Source organism: Aspergillus caelatus, assembly GCF_009193585.1.
Source record: "Aspergillus caelatus strain CBS 763.97 unplaced genomic scaffold BDV27scaffold_131, whole genome shotgun sequence".
Lineage (NCBI taxonomy): Eukaryota > Fungi > Ascomycota > Eurotiomycetes > Eurotiales > Aspergillaceae > Aspergillus > Aspergillus caelatus.
The window spans coordinates 76,143-100,733 of NW_022475394.1; the positions used below are offsets into that span (position 1 = coordinate 76,143).

At 48.3% G+C, this 24,591-nt stretch overlaps 7 protein-coding genes across 7 annotated transcripts; 4 read left to right on the forward strand and 3 right to left on the reverse strand.

Annotated features, from left to right (window-relative positions):
* Window positions 1-18: 18 nt before the first annotated feature.
* On the reverse strand, window positions 19-4,105 carry BDV27DRAFT_146678 (tRNA methyltransferase RSM22; the record flags this gene model as incomplete). Its single annotated transcript, XM_032070618.1, has 6 exons — window positions 19-57; window positions 124-2,442; window positions 3,075-3,308; window positions 3,369-3,674; window positions 3,750-3,935; window positions 4,040-4,105. The coding sequence occupies 6 exons, from the start codon at window positions 4,103-4,105 to the stop codon at window positions 19-21; spliced, it is 3,150 nt and encodes a 1,049-aa protein (XP_031925885.1).
* Window positions 4,106-9,110: 5,005 nt separating this feature from the next.
* On the forward strand, window positions 9,111-9,962 carry BDV27DRAFT_146679 (SUR7/PalI family protein; the record flags this gene model as incomplete). Its single annotated transcript, XM_032070619.1, has 3 exons — window positions 9,111-9,403; window positions 9,467-9,649; window positions 9,716-9,962. The coding sequence occupies 3 exons, from the start codon at window positions 9,111-9,113 to the stop codon at window positions 9,960-9,962; spliced, it is 723 nt and encodes a 240-aa protein (XP_031925886.1).
* Window positions 9,963-10,415: 453 nt separating this feature from the next.
* On the reverse strand, window positions 10,416-12,843 carry BDV27DRAFT_15098 (ribosome-associated complex protein SSZ1). The gene is made up of 5 exons (XM_032071306.1): window positions 12,637-12,843; window positions 12,497-12,533; window positions 12,296-12,422; window positions 11,461-12,232; window positions 10,416-11,392 (listed from the first exon to the last, which is right to left on the reverse strand). Exons 1-5 carry the CDS (start codon window positions 12,724-12,726, stop codon window positions 10,727-10,729), a joined length of 1,692 nt encoding a protein of 563 aa, XP_031925887.1. The 5' UTR covers window positions 12,727-12,843; the 3' UTR covers window positions 10,416-10,726.
* Window positions 12,844-13,029: 186 nt separating this feature from the next.
* Window positions 13,030-14,263, forward strand: BDV27DRAFT_130998 (exosome non-catalytic core subunit RRP40). Its single transcript, XM_032067536.1, has one exon. The coding sequence runs from the start codon at window positions 13,301-13,303 to the stop codon at window positions 14,117-14,119; it is 819 nt and encodes a 272-aa protein (XP_031925888.1). The 5' UTR covers window positions 13,030-13,300; the 3' UTR covers window positions 14,120-14,263.
* A 280-nt stretch (window positions 14,264-14,543) lies between these two features.
* On the forward strand, window positions 14,544-16,635 carry BDV27DRAFT_159435 (MYB DNA-binding domain protein; the record flags this gene model as incomplete). The annotated part of the gene is made up of 2 exons (XM_032072864.1): window positions 14,544-14,595; window positions 14,672-16,635. The coding sequence occupies 2 exons, from the start codon at window positions 14,544-14,546 to the stop codon at window positions 16,633-16,635; spliced, it is 2,016 nt and encodes a 671-aa protein (XP_031925889.1).
* Window positions 16,636-17,126: 491 nt separating this feature from the next.
* BDV27DRAFT_15103 (putative UDP-glucose:glycoprotein glucosyltransferase) lies at window positions 17,127-22,116 on the reverse strand. Its single transcript, XM_032071317.1, has 5 exons — window positions 21,737-22,116; window positions 21,313-21,666; window positions 20,422-21,253; window positions 20,107-20,367; window positions 17,127-20,050 (listed from the first exon to the last, which is right to left on the reverse strand). Exons 1-5 carry the CDS (start codon window positions 21,880-21,882, stop codon window positions 17,180-17,182), a joined length of 4,464 nt encoding a protein of 1,487 aa, XP_031925890.1. The 5' UTR covers window positions 21,883-22,116; the 3' UTR covers window positions 17,127-17,179.
* Window positions 22,117-22,832: 716 nt separating this feature from the next.
* Window positions 22,833-24,337, forward strand: BDV27DRAFT_165925 (uncharacterized protein; the record flags this gene model as incomplete). The annotated part of the gene is made up of 1 exon (XM_032074057.1): window positions 22,833-24,337. The coding sequence occupies exon 1, from the start codon at window positions 22,850-22,852 to the stop codon at window positions 24,335-24,337; it is 1,488 nt and encodes a 495-aa protein (XP_031925891.1). The 5' UTR covers window positions 22,833-22,849.
* Between the last annotated feature and the right edge of the window lie 254 nt (window positions 24,338-24,591).

Below are 24,591 nucleotides of genomic sequence, written 5' to 3' on the forward strand. Positions count from 1 at the left end.
GCGCCGTAGTCCTATGCCTTATGTTTCCCGCCAGCCGATGAATTGTGCCAAACGAAGCTTTCAAACCAAAAAGTTATCCTGTGCTACTTTCGCAGCAGCATGCTTCTTCGATGCCTGTCTCACCTTCTTCTTGTCCGCATGCTTCTTCCAGCTAGGGATTGTTTGACCCTTCTTTCTCTGCGGAATTGGCACCTCAGGCCAATCAGAACCCTCAGACTGCTGCTCAAGTTCACCTTCCTCGGCTAATTCGGCCCTGAGGGCTGCCCGCCTAGCCAAACGTTCTTTCTTGCCTTCGCCGTGCTTATCACCGAGTCTCAGGCCTCTAGGGATGCGTGTCTTTGCACCAAGAGCCCACAGATCCCCCCAGTTTGACTTGCGAGCATCTTTATATGCCCGACGGCTATAGGAGCGGGGAACAGTCCAGCGCTCAATCTTTCCAGCAGGCGTACAGAAATCAAAGATGACATGTCCGCGGCGTTTCATTGGGGGATACACAATACGAGGAAGAGACAAGGTGTGGAAGTTCTCGGGCTTCACCTGCTCGCTTGCCTCAGTCTGAGAACCAGTAGCTTCGTCTGATGCTTCCGGCTCTTCTACAGCTGTTTCGTGTAGATCTTCATAGCCAGCAAAGGCCGCCTCGGTAGCTTCTGGGCCTTGTACAATACCTTTCGTCTCACGCAAGTCCACGCCACGTTGTACAGCGATATAACTGAACTTCACATCTTCGTGGTTCCGATCCTTGGCTCCCAAGATACGCTGGAGGAATGATGGTCTGATATATCTTTGCTGGAAATGGCAATAATCTTTGCGTCCCTTGGAATGACCTGGGGTGTTGAACATGGGGCATTTCTCATGGTTAGTGCAGGGCGCAACGATCATTCCAGGTTCTTTCTCAATATGTGAATCCTCAATTGGCGACTCCGTGAAGTTGGTATATTCTGTAGAGCCAGGGCTTGATACGAGACGCTTAAGAATCATCTCACGGGCTGCGGCAATTGCTTCGAATCCTTTCTGGTGTCCCTTCTCGAGAAGGATCAGAACACCGCCCTCAGGGTTGAGGAGATTCCACAGGTTCTCCACGTGCTCTTTGCGTAGGAATTCCTCCTCTATACCGAGCAAGCTATGGGGAGCCACGATAATATCGTACTGTTTTCGCTTTGGAGGAGCTCTCTCATCATCTAGAGTAGGTTTCTCGCGGATGTGAACATAGTCAGGCAAGCGTGGTAGGAACGAGGTGTTCTCCAACATTAAACTAGCACGCATTCGAAGGGCATCCGAACCAGTGACGACAGTCGATCTACCCACAGGATACGGACTTGCCTTGGGATGGTCTGGGACCATAGACTCCCACTCTGCACGAACGACATCTCGCCATGCAAGAACACCGGCACCACCAGCACTGGCATCAAGGATATGCGGGCCATCTTCTTTCGAGATGAGCCCACGCAACCACTCCGTGCCCAAGCGCTTTCGGACCTCGACCAGGGTGCTCAGTATAGATGTATACATTCCAGGGTACAGGGCCGCAATGTATGCATTCGCCTCCATTTCTGTCATGTGCCGCTGGGAAGCGTCTAGCGGGATAGGAAGCTGAGGCATCTGTGCGCGTGGTGGGGGGGTGGTAGTAGAATAAGGCAGGCGCGTACCACCAAAGGTGCGATGGGCAACATCCGCAATATGCTTATTGGAGTAGTCGGACAGAATGATGGAAATAGGTCCAGTTACTGTATCCTTGGGCAGGAAAACAGTACTGGGATCAGTAGAGAACTTCCCTTCCACAGTCAGAGGATGCAGTCGAGGCGTGTCGTCGGGGTTTGCTTCTTCTTCGAACTGCTCCAGCATGATTTCTCCGCCGAGCTGTTCCGCCACTTCCCTTGTCCGTTGCATGGCGATAGATTCATCCTCGACCGGGCCGGCCTCCATATCATAAACCATAGGTGGTTCATCCTCTGACTCAGCCTGCTCAAAATCGACTGCTTCCCATCCTCCCTGGCCATCTTCACGGTATAAAACATCGGGGTCCTTCTCATCTTCCTCCACTTCAAGCTCCAACTCCTCCTGGCGAATGATCGGCTCGCCATACAGCCGGGTGTATAACTGCAACTCAGTGTCGTTTAGAAATCCATCGGGCAGAGTGTCCCCAAACACCTGTCTCGCCTCCTGTACGCGCGCTTCTAAAGTCTCCTGGTCCCGATGGCCGATCGTCTCGCTAAATGCATGATCAAGTTCCGGACCATCAAGGTTAAGAGCTTCCCAGTAGTCGTCCAACAGGCTCAGCTCATCCATAAGCTCAGCCATTTCCATCTCATTCTGTTCAATCTTGTCGATCACGTTGTAGACAGCGTCCTTCCGATCCGTATTGACATTGCCATCTGCGGGGGGCACCGTCGATGCATATCGCCGTCCATTTTTGAAACCGCCGATTGAGTATCCAGTAGCAGTCTTTCGAGGGAATCCGACCGGTGAATTAAGGGACAACTCGTATCGCGCGTTTGTGTATTTGTACCGCTGCGCTATGAAACTGGTAGCTCCGCCGCGGAGCTGTTGCGAACTGATTTGCGACGACTTCGATGCAATGGTGCGCAGAAGGCCGTGGGAGCAAGACCGGCTCGCCCTTGATGCTGGGTATCTTGATAGCATCATCAACCCTTCTTACCACCCAGAAAGCGATGATTAGCGACCTGAGTCTGGGGATGGAGGGAAAACGCCACTCGTGAGAGCTCTGTTTATGAAAATCTTTGCCAAGAAATGCGGCCATCAGAAATTCCGCTCTTCCTATTGGCGGGTGGAAGGTGGTGGTCCAATTATGTAATTTTTATAGTATGTGCATTATCTCCAGGGCATGAAATTAAATATATAGTACTTAATGATATGTCAATGTATTTGAATGATATAGAACAGTATGTACAATTTAGAGCCTTTTAAAACTATTCCTCGCTATCGGTATCTTCGTTGCCCATGAGCACTTTCAGTGCAGAAATCCATTTCATCACTTCGTGTTGCAGAGCAGTCAACTTCGCCATGACTGCCATCAGGCTCGGGTCCTGACTCTCCACGCGAATCTTTTCCCTTACTTTGACCTCGTCCCCCTTCCATGTAAAAACATCTCCGGCCTCATCATGCGCACGGTGTCGAGTTCCAAACAAACGGTCTCGCAAATTGAACCCGGTCAAAGAAATGTCGGTGGCAAAAGCTGTTGGAGTATGTGTGGGTGTGCTAGACTCGAGCGTCCTCAGGTACAAGACGAGGGCAGAATCGGCGATGGATAGATGGAACGAAAGGTTTGGCGGCAACGGTGGGTCAAACATCTTCGCAGCTATAAATTAGTCACCAATAAAGACGACCAAAGAACGACGCGCCGAACATACATCCTCAAGCGCACTTGTCTCCCACCACTTGCCCCTGATTTGATCACTCTCGCCCTTCAACATCTGCCGAGCCTCGGACAGAGTTTCATATAGTAAACGCAGCTGTCCATATATAAAACTTGCATTGAGCGGGTCGCCAGTCCAAGTGCTGACATCAACCACATCGAGACTCTGGTTGACCAAGTTCCTCACCGAAACTAACTGATGTAGCACAAGCTCTGGAGCATCGGGCGAGTTCGACAAACATAAGCGAGTCGTTGGGGAGCCACGCGCAGGAGCAAGGGAACCAAGGCGTAGTTGAATATCCTAGCGCACGACGATACCTGATCAGTCTAATTGGTTCGTCCGAGAAATAGGAGAATGCAAGCGCGAATAACATACGCCTTTCACGATTTCCGTTCCAACCCTTGTTATGAAGCCTTTCACGATCTCGGATCGTACAGAGGATACAACCAATGTTGAGCCTGGTTCTTTAGGGGCAAGAAGCGCAGCGCATTCATGCAGGCCTTCCCTTAGGGAGGCGAGTGAGTCTTGCAGGGAACGCAGTAACCATTCTAATTCCCTGGCCTGTATTTGTGTCAAAAGTCAACAACAGAGGTATATCATACATGCGATGCTTTAACTCTTGAAATGGCCAAAAGAAACTCGTAGACATCGGGGGAGAGGTATACCAATGCACTATCAGCCTCCCGTTCCAGCTGCTGCGGAGGTAGCGGCGGGTATACCCAAGTAGCCATTCCGGCGAACCCGGTCCACTAGATCAGGATTTGTGCCGTTTAGTTTAGGTATCAAATTTTTGCTACTATCCCAGGATTAAGAAAAAGGTAGAAATATGCCGGAGACGACTGTTCAGTCAAATGGTTGCTATTGCGCTATTGCTTCAGCTCTTGTGACGTTTGTAGGTGGACGGAAACGTACTAGCGTAGATCTAATCTAACTATCACCTGTGTGGTTACGTAATACAGATATGCATTGGAGCTTAACCTGCATGTATGCACTCAAATCCATAGGTCTATCTGGTATTATGCCAGATCTTTTGTATGTCAGAAAAAGGCTTGGTAGGGGGTACTAAGGCAAACCCTTTTACTGACTTCCCTCTTAAACAAAGCCGTGTCTGACAGTTATATCAACTATAGCCTACCCATACCCAGTCATTTAGCATCATCTCCCACACATGTATATACAACTTATTTTTTGCCTTGTGCTTTGCAGGTCTCCTTTCATTGCGGGCGCCGTCCAGCAAAGGTTTATAAATAATTTAATACTAATTGTTCATGCGTTACCTAGAACATCTAATAGCGAACAAGACTTTAGGCGCCGAGTATTGATGGACTACTGTTTGTTTCGAAGCTATCCAGGCAGTTCCTCCGCAGCCAATCAGCTGATACTGTCGAGTCGGTCCTGGAGCAAATAAAGTAAGAGAGAAAGAAAACTACTATTTCTTATTTGCACGGCCATTAAATATGAATCTAGTGACGACTTGATAGACATCAGAACTCATTCGCATGGCTGATCAATGGGAATCTTTCCCGTGTTCGTCAACTCGAAAAGCATAAATATATATGCCATCCACTCGTCGGACATGAATGAAAAGCAAGCCATCTACATCTCATACAAAACTGTATGAAAACGCGAACCGTACAAAAGGTTGGTAATGGGTTCTCCCCTGACAGGCGCGACTACTAATATTAATATGGCTAATGTAGAGATAGAGATATTACCGCAATGTATAAGAATATCGTAGTGAAACAAGTTGTATTTAACCTTCTATCGACATGGCTTATCAACTTTAGGTGTCAATATCCGGTCCGGGGACCTCCGAGCGTGCTCATTGGGGATTGGTTATCCATAAGCCACCAAGACGAGCCGGAGACCTCCTACATGTTAGAGTCATCGATGATGATACCAACCTGTTTGCATTCGAAAATCGCTCCGGGCATGTCATAGATGATCAAAGCGCATGGGGCCTGGCCAAGATAGCAATGCTGGATGATGTGCAGCGCGTTTTAGCACTTTCAATGTGAAACGAGCAATGACTCAAGAGCTTTTCTATCTTCTGCCGTGCCCAGTCATCTTTCTGGACTGAATGTGTGTGAATCCGGAAAATGCTGAGGATCCATATGAAGTATATCGATTGACTCATTGGTGTCTGTCAAAGTAGTTATTGCCACAATACGGGCACCATACTGCACTTATACCTGGAGGTATAATGTGTCATTTGTAGTTCAATGCTTCGAAAGGCGCGACTCGTGGCTGGTAAGTGAGTATGCTAAAGGAGAGCCGAAGGCCTTCTGGTATTACTTTGCGCTTCGTGGAATCAGCAAATAGAATATTTGTCAAAGCAATGTACTAACAAAAGAAGAAAGAGAGGCGGAGCCCTATATTTATACGATTAGTGGCAGAGTCTCGAGCTCGGATAGATTAGGAACATTATTTGGCTGTGGCATCACATGCCTGAGCTCTTCATGAAGCCTGAAGAAAACTTCTTTGTTATTCAATAAAACATGGTCACACTTAGGGTCCAACTTGTTGTTTCAGTTCTTGCTGCAAGAAGGATATGAACATACTGTTACAGTCGGCTATCGTTAGGTCTTGAATCCAAACTATAAGAAGGTCTATGGTCCAACACGCAAAACTGCCCGACATACTTAAATTTAGATGTTTCGAAAATAGGGTTTCTTTTTCTTTTCTTTTTTTCCCCCCCTTAGAACCAAGATAGAATAGACTAAAACAAGAAATATTAAGCTAAAGCCTTTTACTCCTCCCCTTTCCGCACTAATGACTCCTGCTGGTTTCAGCAACTTGGAGTTGGAGCCGGTTCTCTTCTGACGCTAATTTAAATACCGGATAGCCATTGTCTCGAGTACCACTGGGAGCTCGATGATTATACTATAAGTCTTGAGATTGTGAGTGGTGAAAGACAACTTACCGGTATATGTCCTCCCAAAGGGGAGATATTCGCTTGGTCAACGAGGTAACTCCCTATACAGGAACCGGAAAATGGAATGAAATTTATGTCCCAGTAGTAGATAGCTGGATAGAAACCCACCGGCTGTCTAGACATATTCTCGGTCACGGAGAATATCCCCACCTTCAAATAGTGCTCCAACAGAGATCGGATGATCCTTTTTAGTAATACGATTTCTTCCTGTTCGGGTCCAGGAATCAAGGTTCTCCACTTAGCTCGTGCGCCGGGCGTTGAAGCGTTTTGGTGTTCCTTCATTGGAAGGTCAACAGTCACGACAAGTCATCATGACTACTCCGTCATAACCTCAATTAACAAGAAGGTCGCACGCACCTGGCGGTAGACGGGAGATTTCACAACGCACGACATCATGATGAGCAATTGAAACAGGTTCCTTGATGATCTGATAGAGATCTAGCACCTTATTTAAATAAAGACAGAGTGGATGAGTGGATAAAGGACGAGGATGTGGTGCTCTATTATGTCACCAAGAAGGTTGGGAGTAAGTATATATAAACCGTTTAATTAGTAGACTAAAACGGTCATAACAGTGCGATGCCCGGTGACCATCACTCAGAGAGCATAGAGAGGTGGATGGTGATAAAAATAGTACATTAGCGCTGATAGCTGGCTCGCGGAGTGGTTCATCAACTCACCCTCGATGTGCTAGTGACCACTGGGGTGGATATGTCTTTGATAAGGTCTTTGGTCAGAAGAAGTCCTCCATGCTTAAACTAGCCAATCGCAAATGGTATAATCATAGTAGGTGAAAGAGAGGCAATATCATGCTATTTATCGATGACTGACATAGCTCGCCTGTTGGGCTAAGCCTCATTACTTTTAGTTATCGTACTCAGCCTGTGCTATAGCACGCTCACCGGTAGAGCAGTAAGACCTTCAAACCGCAAATAACTCCTGACCACTTTGATAACTATGGCTTGAGTACAGATGACTGGACGGAAAACCCTGTTCTCCACACCCTCTGGTCGTATGTACTAATTATGATAAAGTCACGATTTATAGAAGACAAGAAATGGCATTTGAAGGACCGTACTTGACAGGATGAACATTTCGAAGGTATTGGGATATGCCGCGGGCCTATGGATCCCTTAAGCTTTTATTGATAATGGCTTCAAATTATTTTCAGCTGTTTTGAAAGCGTTAGAAAATAAATGGCGCGGTAAGCTATGCTACAAGGACAGTTCTGCGTGCGTTCATTTATACGTGAACAAGATAAAAAGTAACCCAAGTTCTACTTATGTTTGAAATGGCAGCTCGGATGTAGAGAGATTTGTGTGACATATGTGTAGGGTATCTTTAAATGTTTTTGCCGAGGCGTGCGCGTCTGTTAAGGAAATGGTATAGCTTGGTTCCGATGCTGCGGGCGATATTAGGTGATTTTCTCCTGAAAGCTAGTACATCCTAAGTGGATTGGTAAAAACTTGGATGATTATAGCAAGCAGGAGTCACGCTGTGGTAATGGAGAAAGGAGTATCGGAATTTTCTATTTACCCTTCTTGGAAGACTTTTGATTCTCTTTTCAGTTGCAAAGAGAAGGAATACCTTTCTTGGGACTTCTATGGACGAACATGCTGGGCACTACCAAGTTTACCCAACAGCGGACCGGGTACAAGTGTTCAGCCACAAAAGGTCTGGATTGAAGTTAATTTAAGCGCTAGGGACAGTAAAAGACAGGGATGGACCCTTGACGAATATTCTCGGTCTCTGTTTAAGTCAAACGTGAGGGCCTCTCAGCCCGACGTTGGCCATCGATATATGATATTATGCAAATCATTCACGAATATCTGGAAGTCCTTTGAAGCTTCTGCAAAAACTGTCACACTCCACACGTTTTAGATCTGCGTGTACATATCGCCCCCGTTTTTTTGGAAGTTAGACAGTACCGGAGTATTCATGGAAGGGTGTATGCGTGTACAAAGATTCTGCTTAACTGCACTGCAGCTAGTGGCGAATATACCCAAGTAGCTGATTGGGTTCATGGGAATACAATCGGGTTCGTTATCCTCAAAACTTGGGTACTGTGATATACCTAGTGGGCCAAAGAGGCACCGTATAGAGGCAGTGACCAATATTCTACCTCGCCCTAAGCAGGCGTAGCCACTTGACCGGTTCGATAGGCAGAAGGGAGAAGAAATTGCAGCATTGACTTTTGAGACCCACCTGAACCAGCGATCATCTTGAAAAAAATTGCAGCCTAATGGTAAACACAGACAAGGTTCTCAGTTCAGGTGCAACGTCAGTTCACAAAATGTAGTTCGACAACGTCATGGACGTCAAGTTTAAGTTGCCTGAACGGGGTTGGCGTGGAGTAAAAGTTGGGGCTAGCCGAGGATAGTTAGCGGGGCACACTGCAACGATGACGTTGAGATCGAGTCGCATGAGTGCAACTGTCGCCTGTCAACGCCTATGATGCACTCTCATTATTATATCACTACTCTTGCCCGTGAACATGGGTCGCCGGGACTGCCGGAATTTCACTTTAATACCTAAAGCCCTAGCTGTGTTCTTCCACTTTCATCGTCTTCGACTCTTATTCCTTCCTTTTCGCCCTCAACTCTTCCCATTGTATACCCAAACTGGCCAGTTGAGCATTTAGAGTTGACCATTTTGATCGACACTTGCGTGGTTATACATAACTTCTTAAAATCCTGAGCCGGGTAGAAGGCCAACTGCTTCAATCATGGCTTTCAGCAGTATGTTCTCACCCTACGGTCTCTCGAGGCGCAAAACCACTGACTTGGACCCGTGTAGGAGTAATGCTGGGCTTCCTAGGCCTATTCTTCACGGCTGGAGCTCTGCTATTAATGTTCCTGACCCTGCTCGGAGGAGCACGGAATTCGAACCCCTTAAATGAAATCTACTTCCTCCAAGTCAACACAGGCAACATACCAGGTGCACCATCTGTGTCCCGGTGGACATTCTGGAACATCTGTGCCGTTGGCCCCAATGGAAAGAGCGATTGCGGAAGTTCCTGGCCCGACTTCCCCTTCGATCCCCCGAGCCACCGCAACTTCGACACAACAACCAATATTCCTGCAGCCTTCATCGGGTAAGCACGATATTTGATCAGACCGAATCGCGACGAATTGAGTTCCTAACTAACCCTCCCCAGCACAAACCACTACTTCCTGACCTCCCGGTTCACATTCCCATTCCTCATCATCGCCCTTTTCTTCGGCGTTGTATCTCTCTTCACTGGATTCCTGGCCATGTGCACCCGTATCGGCAGCTACATCTCTTCCCTGATGGCATGGATTTCGTTGGTTTTCCAAATCATCACCACTTGCCTGATGACGTAAGTTCGGCCATTGACTACATTAATTGTATATATTAGAAAAACCCGTACTAATACCTGTATTAGCGCCGTCTTTGTCCAGGGTCGCAACAAGTTTAACGCCAACGGCCAAACCGCGCGCCTGGGTGCTAAGTCATTCGGCTTCATGTGGACTGCTGTAGCCTGTCTCCTCATCGCCTGCATAATGTACTGCCTTGGCGGCTCCGTCGGCGGCAAAGAGTCTGGGTACAGCGGTCGCGAGCACCGTCGTCGTGGTTTCTTCTCCTCCCAACGGTCCAATAGCGTCCGGAGCAACAAGGAGGCCAACCCATAAGCCAGCTAGCCATATAATTCCCCTTTCTCTCCATCTATCTATGAAGGATAGATTCAAGTGAATGATCTATCTGAGATCGTGGGTGATGCGTGAGAGCTCAAGAGTAATAATAAGGTTGCATTTCCACACAACCTCCGGCTTCGTTCATTATAAGTTGGGTGGGATAGCGATGGACAAAATGTCCAGAACCGAACCCTGCTCACCGTAAAACATATCATGCTTCTCTTTCGCTGGGTTGTTATAGTATGGTGGCTTAATTTACAGTCCCATGATCGTTCTTTTTTTGGTTGCTCTATGGGTGATCAGATGATGTATGTGGTGCTTTATGATATCTGATACTCTTTGCTGTTATTATACGTACAAGGTATTAATTGTAATATAATTGATGTTTTGTCAACAACAACCAAGCTAACGAATCTACTTGTGGTTATGGATGTGTATTATTTTATCCGTAAGGAATCATATTTCTAGAGTCTAGGCCTCTCTATATACTTTTTAAATAACCATCATTGATACATTCATCATCGAACAGTCATTGCAAGACAGGACGCGTCCAAGATAGAAGGTCTTTCCTATCCAGAATCTCTTCTCATGAACCGATCACATCAAGACGAGGATATGACGCAGTAGAGATAGAAAGGAAGTGCATGATGTCTAATAAAAATTTGATGTTCTAATAAATCCATTGGGAAAGAGCAAAGCATTAACCGTGAGGTGCGTCTGAAGATAGGAGGAAAATAGGTTATATATTACCGACGAAAGACTTAAGCAGCCTGCACAGCACCGCGGACGGCGTTCTGGCCGCCGACTTCGCGAGCGGTAATCTGCAGACCCAGGTCGGCATTGACGTGGACCATCAGCTCGACCTTGCTGCCGGCCTTGACGCCCTTGACGGCAAGCTCGGCAATGGGCTTCTCAGTCTTCCAGACGATCTCGCGGATCTCCTCCTCATCCTCGTCAGAGTCGAAGTCGGAGTCGTCCTCGTCGTCCTCAGTCTTGGGCTTCTCCTCCTTGGGCTTAGGCTCAGGCTTGGTGACCTTGATCTCGCGGACACCCTCGCAGACGCGAATGAAAACGTCGCCACCGGCCTTGGGGGCGTTGTACTGAGCGACACGACGAGCGGGGAGGGCAGTCTCAGTGTTCAGGAGAGGCTGGAACTCGACGGTCTCACCAGAGGTGAACTCGACACCGATGGCGTTCTTCAGGTGAGGAGTGGCAGTGACCATGGGGTGGATAGACTGCTCAATGTCCTCCTGCTCGAACTCCTGGATAAGAGAGGCCTGGATGGCGGCACCCCTGGGGGCCAGCTCAGAGGGGTTGATGGCGCCAGTGAAGGTCGAAGGGGCAAGGATCTTAGTCTTCTCGGAGAAGATGTTGCGGGCAAGCTGGGCGATCTTAGGGGTGTGAGAGGAACCACCAGCGAAGATAACCTAAACCGCAGTTAGAACATATCTTCTTATGCTACCGTAGATCCTGAGAAATAACACAAGGGACTAACCTCGTCAATGTCCAAGACATCCAAGCCAGCCTTCTGGATAACCTGCTCAATCAAGCCGGTGAACTGGGCGAAGGTCTTGCCGGAGAGAAGTTCGTAGCGAGTACGGTTGACGGTGGAGCCGAAATCGATGCCATCTGCGAGACTCTCAATGCTCAAGCTGGCGTTGGTACCCAAGCTCAAGGTCTTGCGAGCACCCTCACCCTCGAGCTTCAACTTGGCGAGACCACGAGGGTTCTCGCGAGGATCGGTCTTGTGCTTCTTGATGAACTCCTTGGCGAAATGGTCGATGATGATCTTATCCAACGAAGCTCCACCCAGCTCGTAGTCATGAGCAGTTGCGAGGATAGTGTACATGCCACCACGGCAAGCAAGAACAGCAGCGTCAGATCGGGTACCACCGAGGTCGGCGACGACAACAAGCTTGTCAGTAACAGTAGCCTCGGGTCTGGCATCGTAAGCCAGGGCAGCGGCAACAGGCTCATGGATGAGCTGCAGGACCTCAAGGCCAGCAGCCTTAGCGGAGGCCGTCAAAGCCTCGCGCTGGGCATCGGAGAAGTCAGTAGGGACAGTGATAACAGCGGCATTGACCTCCTTGCCGAGATAGTCAGAGGCGGACTGCTTCAGACGACGAAGATGGCGGGTGGCAATCTCGGAGACGGTGACAGTGCTGGGGGTCTCGTTGGTAGAGTCCACAACGGAGAAAGCAACGGTAGATTCGTGAGGCTGAGGATGCGCCGAGTTATGGCATGGTGTAGCGTCTATCGACTTGAAGCTGTGGGGTATTCATGTCAGCGTGGTCTCACATGAAGTAGTATTTTACATCAGCAACACATACTCTTTGCCAAGGTAATCTCTGAAGTATGCGACAGTGTTCTTGGAGTTGCGGACCAGCTGGGCCTTGGCTTGAGTACCGTGGTACTCCTCACCATCAATGTATGAAAGGACGGAAGGAATTTGACGATCTGTGTATCCGTTAGTTTGTGCTTCAAGATGACCCGCCACTAAGCAGTAATGGAGAGAGAAAGATTAGACTAACCTCCTTCTTCGTTGGCGATAACTTCCGGCTTGCCCTCCTATATATTGATAACCATTAGTATTCATTTTTTTTTTTTTTTATCTTAACAAGAATTCGTAGCCTTGAGAGTAAATCCGAGGCCGCGAATCAGGCTCACATACAGGGTTGATGCGGGCAATGGAACTGGAGGTGTTGCCAAAAGAGATACCGATAGCGAAACGCTCCGGGGTACCGTTTGTTTCGTTGCTCATTGTGAATTATGTGTAGAGGGTTATAGAGGGAAGGAAAAGGGAAAGAAAGGGAATGGAGAAAATGGAGATAGAAAATGGGACACAATTCGGGCTCCGCCTCGGAATGGCTGATTCTCTTCCTTCGTTTTCTGCCAGACGAAGAAAAAATTTTTGGTCTGTTTGACAAGAAGGCGGGCAGATGTGGCTAGTGCTTATCGATAGTGCGGTGGCGGTGCGATCTAGACTTGGGCAATCCAGAATCGTATGTATTGTACATATCCATGGACAATAATTGTACAGGTCACATGGCCCAGCCCTTCATTGCATTTGAGAACATTGTAGCTCACAAGCACTGTTAATATAGATTTTAAAATGATATCCTTGAGCTACTTGTATATAGCCACTAGTACCGCTATCCCCCCCAAGCTCGCTGATATAATGGTGCAGAAACGACCTCTCACGTGGAGATAGCCGATAAGCAACGATTTGCGCTTTTCACAGCCAAGGGCGATCCTTCAAGTCTCCACCATCAGATCTCTTCAAAAGCAAAGACAAACCACCGCAACAAACCGGTCGGTGGACTTACTCCCTCAAAATGGCGTCGCCATTAATTCTCCTCCCGGGTGACGAAGTCCCCTCCGAATACCTACCATCCAGCAATTCCGCTCCCTTGAGACTCGGAGCAGGTCTTCGTCTCCTCTCGCAACCATCAGCGATTTCCCCAAGCCATGTCATATCCGCCACGCAACCCGGGCTCCTCTCAACAGACAACAAAAGAAATGCCGTCTCGATCCTCTCTACCCCGAACCGTCGCTACGTCCCAACACCCGGCGATCTAGTGATCGCGCAGATCCACCACTCCAGTCCGGATTATTTCCATTGCATGATTACGCCGCAAGCGCCCCAGGCGCTGCTGGGACAGCTTTCATTTGAGGGTGCGACGAAGAAGACGCGGCCGATGCTGAAACAGGGTGACCTGGTGTATGCTCGTGTGTTGTCGACTGGTCTGGGCGCTGGCGCGGAGGTGGAACTTACATGTGTCAATCCAGCCACAGGACGGGCTGATGGAGGATTAGGCCCATTGACTGGGGGTATGGTTTTTGATGTGTCGACAGGGTTGGCGGCTCGGTTGATAAAGGCGAGTTCCTCGTCGGGAGAGCAACAGGATGGTGTGGCAGGGTTAGTGGTCTTGGATGAACTGGGCAAGAAGTTGGAGAAGGCAGGTGGATTTGAGATTGCTGTGGGGAGGAATGGAAAGGTTTGGGTGGATTGTGCGAATGGAGGCGATTATGCTGTCAAGGCGACGGTCGCAATCGGGCGATGCCTGAGTACCATCGACGAGCATGAATTGAGCTCGACAGACCAGAGGAAGCTGGTGACCAGGATATTACGAGATATGAAGATAGAATCGTGATGTGTTGTTGTGTATTCCATATTATTATTATTATTTTCTTTTTTTTTTTTTACTGTATACATCTGTTGTTGGTTGATGGTGTCATTTCTCATGTATCTACTAGTAGTTTACCACACTGAGCGCAATCCAAAAGCATACCCAATGGAATGTTTTATATTAAGCAGGGAAAAGCAAAGAGGGAAGGCTTGACCGCTAAATTTCTAAAGCTTAGGCGCGGAAAAGACCGCAACAGTCTGCCTCAGCTTTAGTGTGTCCCTCGGCCGGAACTTTTTTTTTTTTCCTTCAATTTTTTTTTTTTCTAATTGACTCTGACTTGATAAACATTATTGTCCCTGGCAATTTCAACTACATTCCTACCTCCACCTACAAGCTCCTTCCACGAGACCCAGGCGATCCATTATTTTACCACCCTTCCTCCCACCTCATGGGTAACGGGTCCTCCAAAAAGGCCGAAGATGGCATCCGCGACCACACGCGTAAGTTTACCAGAGGATGCCAGCGCGAGAAGCTCAGACTTTTTGAATGATACCTGACAATGGGCCTCGATCATAGAAATAGACGGGTCAGACGTCACACCGAGTCGCCCGAAAACTTTGAAGGTCAAGGAAAAAGAAACACCGAAAGGGCAATCCGACGATGCAGCTACACCGAAACGGAAACGAAAATCCAGCAAACATAGCACATCCGCTGTCGCGCCGTCATCGTTCCCCGCCGAAGAGGAAAGTAGGCCTTCGAAGCGCAAAAAGCTCGCAGACGCGCCTACGGATACCACTGAGGATGACCGCAATACAGAAAAAGCATCTACCACCGCAAATGATACTTCGCCAGTCAAAGCTCAAGTCAATGGTAGCCCTTCAATCGAGGGTTCGAATGACGCCAGCATACAGCGGGAGACTGTTAAAAAAGGAAAGAGAAAGCAGAGCGGAAAAGGGCTTACAGGCTTCTTCTCGCAAGACGAAGTTCAGGCGCTGGAGAGTTTCAAAGTGGAGTTCTGTAACTCGCATGGTCTTCCAGGGCATGCGTTTGACGCGATGGTCCAACATTCCGAACGAGAGAAGGGCATTGAATTCCCTTGTGATTCGTCTATCACCATGAAGCCCGAATTCTGGAAGACAATTTACAAGATTCTTCCTGACCGGGATAGGAGATCAGTGTACCGCTTTATGAGGCGCCACTTCCAGAACTCTGACGTGAAGCCTCACCATTGGACTCATGAACAAGATGAGGAACTAATTCAGCTCGTTGCACGGTATGGCTTCAAATTCGCCCAGATAGCTAAAGAGTTAGGCCGGAGTGACGACGATGTTGTCCAGAGATGGAAGAATCGCTTAGAGCATAGGACTACGATGAACCGAGGCCCATGGTCAGAGCAGGAAATTCGCGGCCTGCAAAACGCCTTGCAAGCTGTATGGAAAAATTTGAAGGAAAGGGGCCATGACGTGGGCCGCGATATCTATGAGATGGACGAGACGCTCATATCCTGGGGACATATCAGCAATAAAATCAGAAATTGTCGTTCCAGACAGCAATGCGCAGATAAATGGCGCAAGGCTAGGAAAAAGGTTCAGCAACTGCGTGACAAAGGGAACCCGGATGCTGTTTTTGACCCCATCAAAGAGTCAAAGAAGAACAGACACAAGTCGCGGACGTCCTCTCCTTCGTCCTCGCAAACTCCGCAACCCCTCCATAAAAGCGCTGAATACGTCCATTCAGACGATTCAGATGAAGGTGAAGCCGCGCACCAGGATGAAAAGAAAGGGAAGTCAGACAAAACGTCTACAAAGGATTCCAGTTCTAGCGACAAATCCTCATCTCCCGCATCCGAATCAGAATCAACGGACGAGTCAAGCTCTGGTAATACAACTAAAGATGTGAAATCTAAGGCAAAGCGCAACGAACGCCCCAAGGTCAAAGACCAGTTACAAGCTACAGAGAGCATGGAAAACACAAAGACTACCCCTCAAAAGAGAAAGAAGTCTGCATCATCATCCTCCGCATCAGATTCTGAAGATAGCGACTCGAGTACAGGCTCTGATGTACCCGCACATCCACAGACATTGACGAACGGCAAATCAAAGACTTCGCCAGTAGGCCCAAAGAACAAGGACAAGAACGAAAAGAGTTCAACTGAAGATGACTCGAGCGATTCATCCGATGATGGAAATAGTGAAAGTGATGGAGAATCTGATGAGAGCGAAAGCGACGTGACCAGCTCCAGTGGCAACGAGAAAGGGAAGTTGCCGAAGAAGGCTTCAAAAAACATCAAGCAACAGCCCGAGGAATCCTCGGCAGAGAAGTCCACATCGTCGGAAGATGAAAATGAAAGTGACGATTCCAAATCATCCGAATCAGAATCTATGTCACCCCCAGCGCCCAAATCTAGCAAGTCCAAGCAAAAGAGCACTAAAGAAGCAGGCGCCTTGAAACGACGCCGTGTAGCAGACCTTTCCTCAACTTCTACCTCGGCTCGTTCATCTGCTTCCCGAGATATCAAAATGGAGGTTACCAGCGACTAGCCATTGTCGGAGTTCATCGACAAAGGGTCAGAAGAACGAGAAATTACAGTATGAGGTGCATGCAAAAAAGATTGGCTGACGAATGATGAACAAACAAATGTTTGCACAAGTTTTATCTAAGCGTTGGTGAGATGGATCATAATGCTGTTGTTGGATGATGTTCTTGCTATTTATTTCCAAAAAGTTGTGTTTTCTTTCATTCATATACCCCATCATCCACATGTATAGTTCAGAACAAAGATTGACTTCGGACTCGAGAACGTATCTGTGATTTGTATAAGTGTAGACGCCCGTGCGAGTCGAGCAAGTCTCCGAGGCTTTCGATCGAAGCCTTGATACCTTCGGATAGAATTGAGCTACCGTCGATACAGGCTAGGGTCTCCTTCTATCTACTAAATACTACTACTCACGCATAGGTTTGGCGCTCAACCTCTGTTCGAGCATTCATTTACACCTCGAACGCTCCCAGTTGATATATCATACAATCCAGCAAAAATCATATATCTATTGAAATACGAGATATAACACATAATATAATGTAAACCTACAGCTCATCCTTCGTCCATTCCCCATCATCTTCATCCTCCTCATCGTCAGGCTGTGCCTCTTCACTCTGTTGCTGCTCAAGAGAAACCTTCTCCACCAACGCAGCAACCTCCTCATCATACTCAGTCCACTCGGGGACCTGGCGTCTAGCCCTATCGAGCTTAGGCTCCTTCGTCTGCGGGTTATTGCATAGATCAATCGTTCTCGCCTGACCCAAAGACTCATCGGAGCACCAGGTCTCGCACCACAGCCACTCCTGTGGCAGACTCTTGATCGGGATATGGTGTTGCATGTGATTCGGCAGGTCCTGGTCAAGATTACTCAAACTGTTGGGATCAGCAGACAGCATCTGGTATTGACCACGGAGACGGTCGCCGGCAGCCAGAGCACGGAATCGGCTCAGGTCGACCACGTAAAGGGCCGAAATGTGATAAGGCTGGCCGCGGAGGAAGTTCTTCCAGTATCCCTGTTTCCAGAAGCGGAAGCCTTCCATTTCATGGCGCGAATCGCACATGGGTGTGAAGCCGTAAGGAGCGCCTTCTAGGTCTAGGTTGACGAGGTCGTACATGTCTGTACGGACGACTTGGTCTGCGTCGACGAAGATGACCTTGTCCAAGGAAAGGGGGAAGAGAACATCTAGGAAAAGGATTTTGTAGCCCCAGATTTCGCGCTGCTTTTCGCGCTGGGCGCGGAGCCAATGTGGCCATTTGAAGGTGACCATTTCATAGGAGAAGCCGTATTCTTTGGCTAGATGGGGGAGGAAAGACTTGAAGGAGGGAGAGAGGAATTGTTCGATAAACCAGAATTTGACAGAATGTTTGGTATTCCGCATCACTGATACCATCATGATATTTAGCATTCGTTCGTATAGATGGCCGCTTGCCACTGAAAAGATGTTGATGTCCGCTTGCTTTTCGGTGGTGCTAAGCTTAGAGCCAGCGCCAACGCTCGACAGGATGCCGGAGGCAAAGTTGAGCCCCTTAGAGACGTAGTCCATGGCAGATCCGGGCTTAGGATTTGTGTCCAAAACATCTTCAGACTCATGGCCCTTCTTGCGCGACAAGCGAGGGAAAAGGGTCTTGCCTTGGAAGGAAAGGAGTGCTACTTCATTATTCTCGTCTCCGCGTTGCGGAGCGTAACCCATGCCACCAACACTGTCGAGCTTAAAGATACGCTCGCTGCGGCCTGGTTTCAGATTAATCTGCCACAGTCCGGGCTGAGCTTTAAATTGGAAGTAGCCTAAGTTGGCCATGATAATGGTGTCCGCAAAATACGGATTCTCCTGGGTACCAAGAGCTAACTGAACTCCCCTTGGCGGGGTCTTTGTAGTCATGTCCCGCGAGTGGCCTTCTATCAAGATGTGCTCCAATGCATAGATAGCATCAACATTAGATCCTGCCTTCAAGGTACTCAACTTGATGTTATCAAGATCATGAACGGAGTCCTTGGGAGCTACAAGCCAAGATGATGGGACATCCATGCCCAATGTAAGCAATGCCTCAACTGGCACACCCGAGAAAGAGGCGCCAGGTCTCAATACGGCACCATTACCGGCAAAAGAGGGTTCTGGATCCAAGACATAGCGGTAGAATCGCTTAATTGGAAGCTCCTGTATTTCTTCCCGTGCATTTAAGAAAAGTCTAAGCCTGACGCTTGCCAACTCTGAGAGTACCTTCAAGATTGGTAGCCATCTTTGGGCCACTTCAGACGTCGGGTCAATAGAAGCGACAATTGTGATCGCCGCGTCTTCAGAATTAGAGACGGTTACCACCGAGTGCGAATCGTTCCATTTGTCGAATAGGTTCATTCGGACGTCCGTAGTCGATTCGAAAATACCTTCTGGGACATCAGATATAGTCGACAGAGTAGCTAGAGAGGTGAGTTTAGCAAAAGCCAAAGGTCCAGAAAGCTTTGAGCCAATCTCGAGCTCCTTGACAGCCTTCGAAACAGGATCTATGCGCTTCGTGCGCTCATATGCCAAAAGCTGGTCAAAATCATCTGGCACCACTGTATAATCAGCCGGTATAGGCCCAGCTGCTCTACCATTGATTACAACACCGCTTGCTCCGGGAGCAAAGCCAAGCTCGCCAGCCAATGGCTGCTGTAGCGCCCAAAAACGGGCAATTTCTGCTTCTTTATGGGCTGGCAGAGAGGCACCGGAAGACTCAATATCAGCCAAGATCTGTGTGACATCCACTTTCTGACTTTCCTTCAGTAAATGATAGACAGCTATGGATCCACTTGCGGCAGGTACATGGGCCGGGTTGTGAAGGAAGAGAATCTCAACTTCACTATGCTTTTGCCGGCTCTCCAATGCAGCGGTTAGCAGCTTAGCACCGCTTTCGGAGTCAAAATCACCAACAACAATCATATGAACGCTGTCGAGAGCGTTATCTTTCTTAGAGGCAATGCGCGGGAGCACACTCAGCCCTCCTTTCTGCGACTCCGACACCTTGGCTAGATCAACAACCCGGATATCCTTTGGATCCTCGGGTATCACCCAGGGGTTGCGGCGATCGAAGGCCTGGGAAAGGAAGAACTCTGGTAGCCATGCGTCTTCCTCAAAAGCATTATCCATGATGCCTTGCTGGAGTGACTGTAGGTCTTTGCCTACCCTGTTGCTCATCTCTTGAACCCAATTATCATCCCGGACTACTGGGACGCCGTTGATGAATATTAACGATGATCCACCAGTGATCCTGAGACGATTCTGATAGTTAACTGTTCGAGACACTATCTCATCGAGCTTTTCATGTTTCAGAACCTCTTCGAGTGACAAGGCGCTTTTATCAGCGCGGACTTTCCGCTCTTTGGTTGCAGCTTGGAAGGAAGTTTTATCTGGAGATGCGATCTTGTTTGCAGACAAAGACTGGGGAGAGTTAGCGTCTGGCAAAATATGCAACCTTTGGGGTAATTGGAGCTTACCTCCTCGAGGTACTGGATCAAACTCGCCAGACCGAAAGTCTCTTGGAGGTAATGTGCGACTTTAAGTTGAGCTGTAGACCCAGGAGAAGACGTAACAGGAACCAAGCCAAACCTCACAGGTATCTTTCTCTTAACAAACACCTGAATTGTCTTGACTACAAAGTTCATATCTTCAGTATCAGTCAAGTCTACCGGGACAACGATGTTGTGCGCATCACGGCGGACCGGCGGTAGTTGGCCTGGGAATGTGGGCCGCAAGAACTAGCAACGATCAGCATGAATACCCAGAGTAGTACATCGGATAGATTCGCTTACTGCCCCTAATTCGCCTGGCCAAGAGTCATACTTGGCATCCTTTTCAAGGTCGTTCAGCCATATGAGGACCCCACCACCTTCGATGTCATCCCGGTAATTGTAACGTTGGGGTGCATCCTGCTCCAAAGACTCCCCAAGAAGCTTGTGAGACAGGAGGTCTACGGCCTCCTGCGCAGAGATCCCTAGATCTCTAAATTTCTCTATTAATCTTCTTTCACGGCGTAGATGGTCTAGGAGAGAGTATGCATCGATTTTTCGAGGATCCATTTGGACCCCGTTAATCCACATAACGTTAACTCCAGATGGAAGCATCCCCAGTCGACTAGAACGGATGTCTTGCAAGAGCTTGGTGGTGGCATTGTGGGCTGCTATTTTGGCGGAGTATTTGGGGAAATCTTGGGAGAGCTTCACAAGAGTATCCAGAGGATTGTCACTGTCCATCACGTAGCTAACAGTGTTCACACCTAGCCGTGATACTTCAGACGAGGACAGCGGCCGAAGATCATCTGGAGCGTCCCCTTCTATATCGCCTACCTTGTTAGCCTCCCCATTGCTGGGCTCTTTCTGTCCAGCATCTCGGTCGTCGATCACAATATAGTCGGTTCGCTTTAACGCAAGCTCAACACCATAGCCGGAAACAAAAAGAGGTCGAGCGCTCCAGTGCTGAGGTGGCCGATATCGTACTCGGTACGAAATCTGTCCTTCTTTCACCAAAGCACTCAGCGTCTGATGGAAATCCTTGAACATTGGAGATGCCACATCCGCGTACAAGACGGCCGAGGGCAAGGACGTATCGCCCAAGACTCTATCAAACGGGAGCTCTCGCGGATCCCTGCAAAAGACAACTGGTTAGTGTACCGCCAAGCTTATCCTCAGAAGAGTGCCACCCACAAATCTCCAGAAACATCTTGCTGAGCACGCTCCATTGTCGAGGAGCAGTACTGTTTGCCATCCGAATGTACCCATACCGGACAGGCTGCGTCCTGCGCTGCCATCAAAGAATGTTGTACGGAAGCATTATAATATTGGTAGTGGGCTGCGATTCGGGGGCTCGCCGAGCGAATCGCCAAGGAGAGTTTAAACGACGAAAGGCTTTCGAAAGTTCTCAGGTGGCCATCATCATGTATAACCTGTAAAAAACGATCATATACTTCTTTGTCGGTCACAGCATCATCGAAGGCTCCATCGGCGATGCGGTCCAGCAGTGGGAAATAGGCAGTTGCGTTTTCTTCTGCGGCAGTTTCTCTATAATGTATAAGTCGCGGCATTGACTAGAATGCCCAGAGAAAAGCAAGGCACGAGGGATATTGCTTACAGAAGCTCTATGAGATACGGTGCCGAGTCAAATGAAGCCTGTAAAGCAACATTGACCGATGGGCTTGCGCGTACTAGGCTGGCCAGCACAGCAGCGACAATTACAGAAAGTCGCCATGACGCGACAGAACCAATGCCGAATATCATATCTGCTGCTGCCTTCCAAACATTCGTGTATACAGAGAATCGATTGACAGCGGTTTATCTGACCCCAGACTGAGCAAGTCTAATTATAGTCTCAAGTCAAAGCAAAGTAAGCATAACGGGCGAAGGAGGCAGGCAATCTTAGAGGGGTGTAACAGAGGATGAGATCTCATGCAACGATTCTTCGATATGTCATGGAGAAGATGTCGGATGATACAGATTGATCCCCGACTATCCGTTTAGAAAGGAATGAAAACAATGAATGGTCATCTCCATGCGTTCTGGCCACTTCGGCGCCTTGATGGAGAGCTCCTACGGGAGGCGCAGCGGCCACTTGCGCAGAACTTCCGTGTCTTCTTTCCCAACCCCTTATTGGCTAGTCGCATCCCTAGATCACCACCAATCCATGTGACAGCTCTTGACCTGAATAAAAAATAGGGCTAGGCGGGGTAATCCATGGATGTATGATTAAATCAAGCTGCCCGGCCAAGCTGAATATATTTCGAACAACAGGTTAACTAAACCTCGTAGAGCCAAGCCCACCCCCTTTCAGTTTATTAAACGAGGGTATAAAACATCACCAAGGCTCTGAATGCAAACAGAGAGTGTTGCCATATAGAGTTTCAGTTGCTGTAATCTCCTGTCGTGATATTTTAAATATACTATACTGGATTGGAAGATGTTCATATCTTTCGAGTTTTCTGTGGTTGAAAACCTTTATCCTTAACGTAGCGGCAAAATCGTGCGGCAGACAGTGATATGCGGTAGGTGGTGACCCGAGGTTACAACATACTAGGCAACTCTCTCTAGATGTGAGCAGCCTGGAGAAACGGGTACACGAGTAAACAATTTTGCACCATAGACAATTGCAGGTCTACTAGTATATAATAACCATACACCCAATTTTTGTCCAAAAATCTCGGGCTCCTTAATTGACCTTTTTTTTTTTTGCCCTCATCCATCCCTTTCCATGATGTCGTCGTTGCTTGACCTCCCCTTGGAGCTCTTGATACAGATCGTACAAGAAACGATCCCAGTGGATTTTGAAGCTGCTGCCCTTTCCTGTAAAGCCATGTTTGCTGCCAGCGCTCCTTTTCGGGAGCAATATGCCACTCGACGGAAACGGTTTCAAAACTTTGAGTTTTCAACAAAAGTCGAAGAAAGTCCAGAAGGAGCGGAGGATCCCGGCTTAGGTGACCGTTGGGATGAAATTACCCAGGAGACGGGCATCAAGATTGTGACCACACGGGAGCTACTGGAACAGATCGCACTGGATCCTTCTGTGGCGCGATACATACAATCCATTGACCTTAGAGAGCATGGAGATAACGAGGAAGATGAAGAAGTGATAAACTCCCTGGAAGCCGAGGTATCTAAAGCTCTAAGGGACTTGGTACTTACGTCGCCTTTTGTTGAGGCCGTTGGGGGAAATCCCGATGATTGGATTGGAAGAATTCAGGAGTCCACAGTAGATGCAGACGTCTTTCTCCTGACCTTGCTATCACAAGTGCGCGAAATAGCTTTACATCCACGCTGGGGCGAAGTGGAACCTTCTGATGCGCGTCTGTGGCCGGTCCTCAATCTGATTACGCACCGGGCCAATCACCGGGAGGAATTTCCCGATGCGCCCTTGTCAAAGCTCTCGGTCGTGCAGCCCTCCCGTGGCATGGGCTATGAAGAGAAGTCCCCACTGACACCATTCGTACCATTACTAGCGATCAATTCCGTGTCCGAAGTCTACTTGGGTAGCTGCGTCTTCAAGGATGACGGGTACACTGGATACGTCTTCGACCCATTGGTGGAATGCTATAGCACAAACTTACGGAAATTGTGTATAGAATCCTCTGTCGCTGGCCCAAGAGAGCTATCACAACTACTCTCGCGGATCCCGAACCTAGAAAGCTTTGAGTTCTCTCACGAAACCAAGTGGCATGGCTGCGGTTATAACTGGAACGTGGCTGCATTTTTGGATACGGTGCAAAATATCTGTGCAAAGACACTCAAGGAATTGTCGGTGACAACTCTCACAGAGTGGTGTAATAGAGGGGCCACGCTGGTGGATATGACTCGTTTTCAAAAGTTGGCAGTGCTTGATTTAGGCGTCGATATGTTGTGTGGTCCCGCATATGATCCGTCGATGAGAGATATGGAATGGGATGAAACTGAGTCGGTTGGACATCCAGCCTGGCCCAAACTGATCGAGCTGTTGCCAGCGTCTATTGAAAGGTTCGACTTGTATCTCGAGACATTTGATGATGATCATCTGAAGTGCATCTCTCATTTGATTGAGGGCCTTTCAGATGCTCGGACCATAAAACTGCCCCATTTAGATAAACTGAGCCTTTTTGTACGTATGGATTCCCCGAGAATTCCAGACAAGGCACTTGAGGTTTTGAATGCTGCGAAGGAAAATGGGTTCTCAATACTGAAATTTGCTACATCCATCCCTCTTTTATAAATGCCTTCCTGACCATTGTATTCGGGACGCCCTCATAAAAGCGCTTGGTTTTCCCTATATGGGACGGAAGCCTTAGTCTTATACACTTTTAAGCCTTGCTGTGGTCACGTTAAATACATGGAGAGACTACTCGTGCACGCTCTTATATGAGTTCGTAGATATAACGTATTTCACCGGTGAGCGGGCCACACCAACGAGCGGGCCACCTCCGCTTCGATTCTACCTCTAGATGAGATTGTAGAGCCTATATCAAC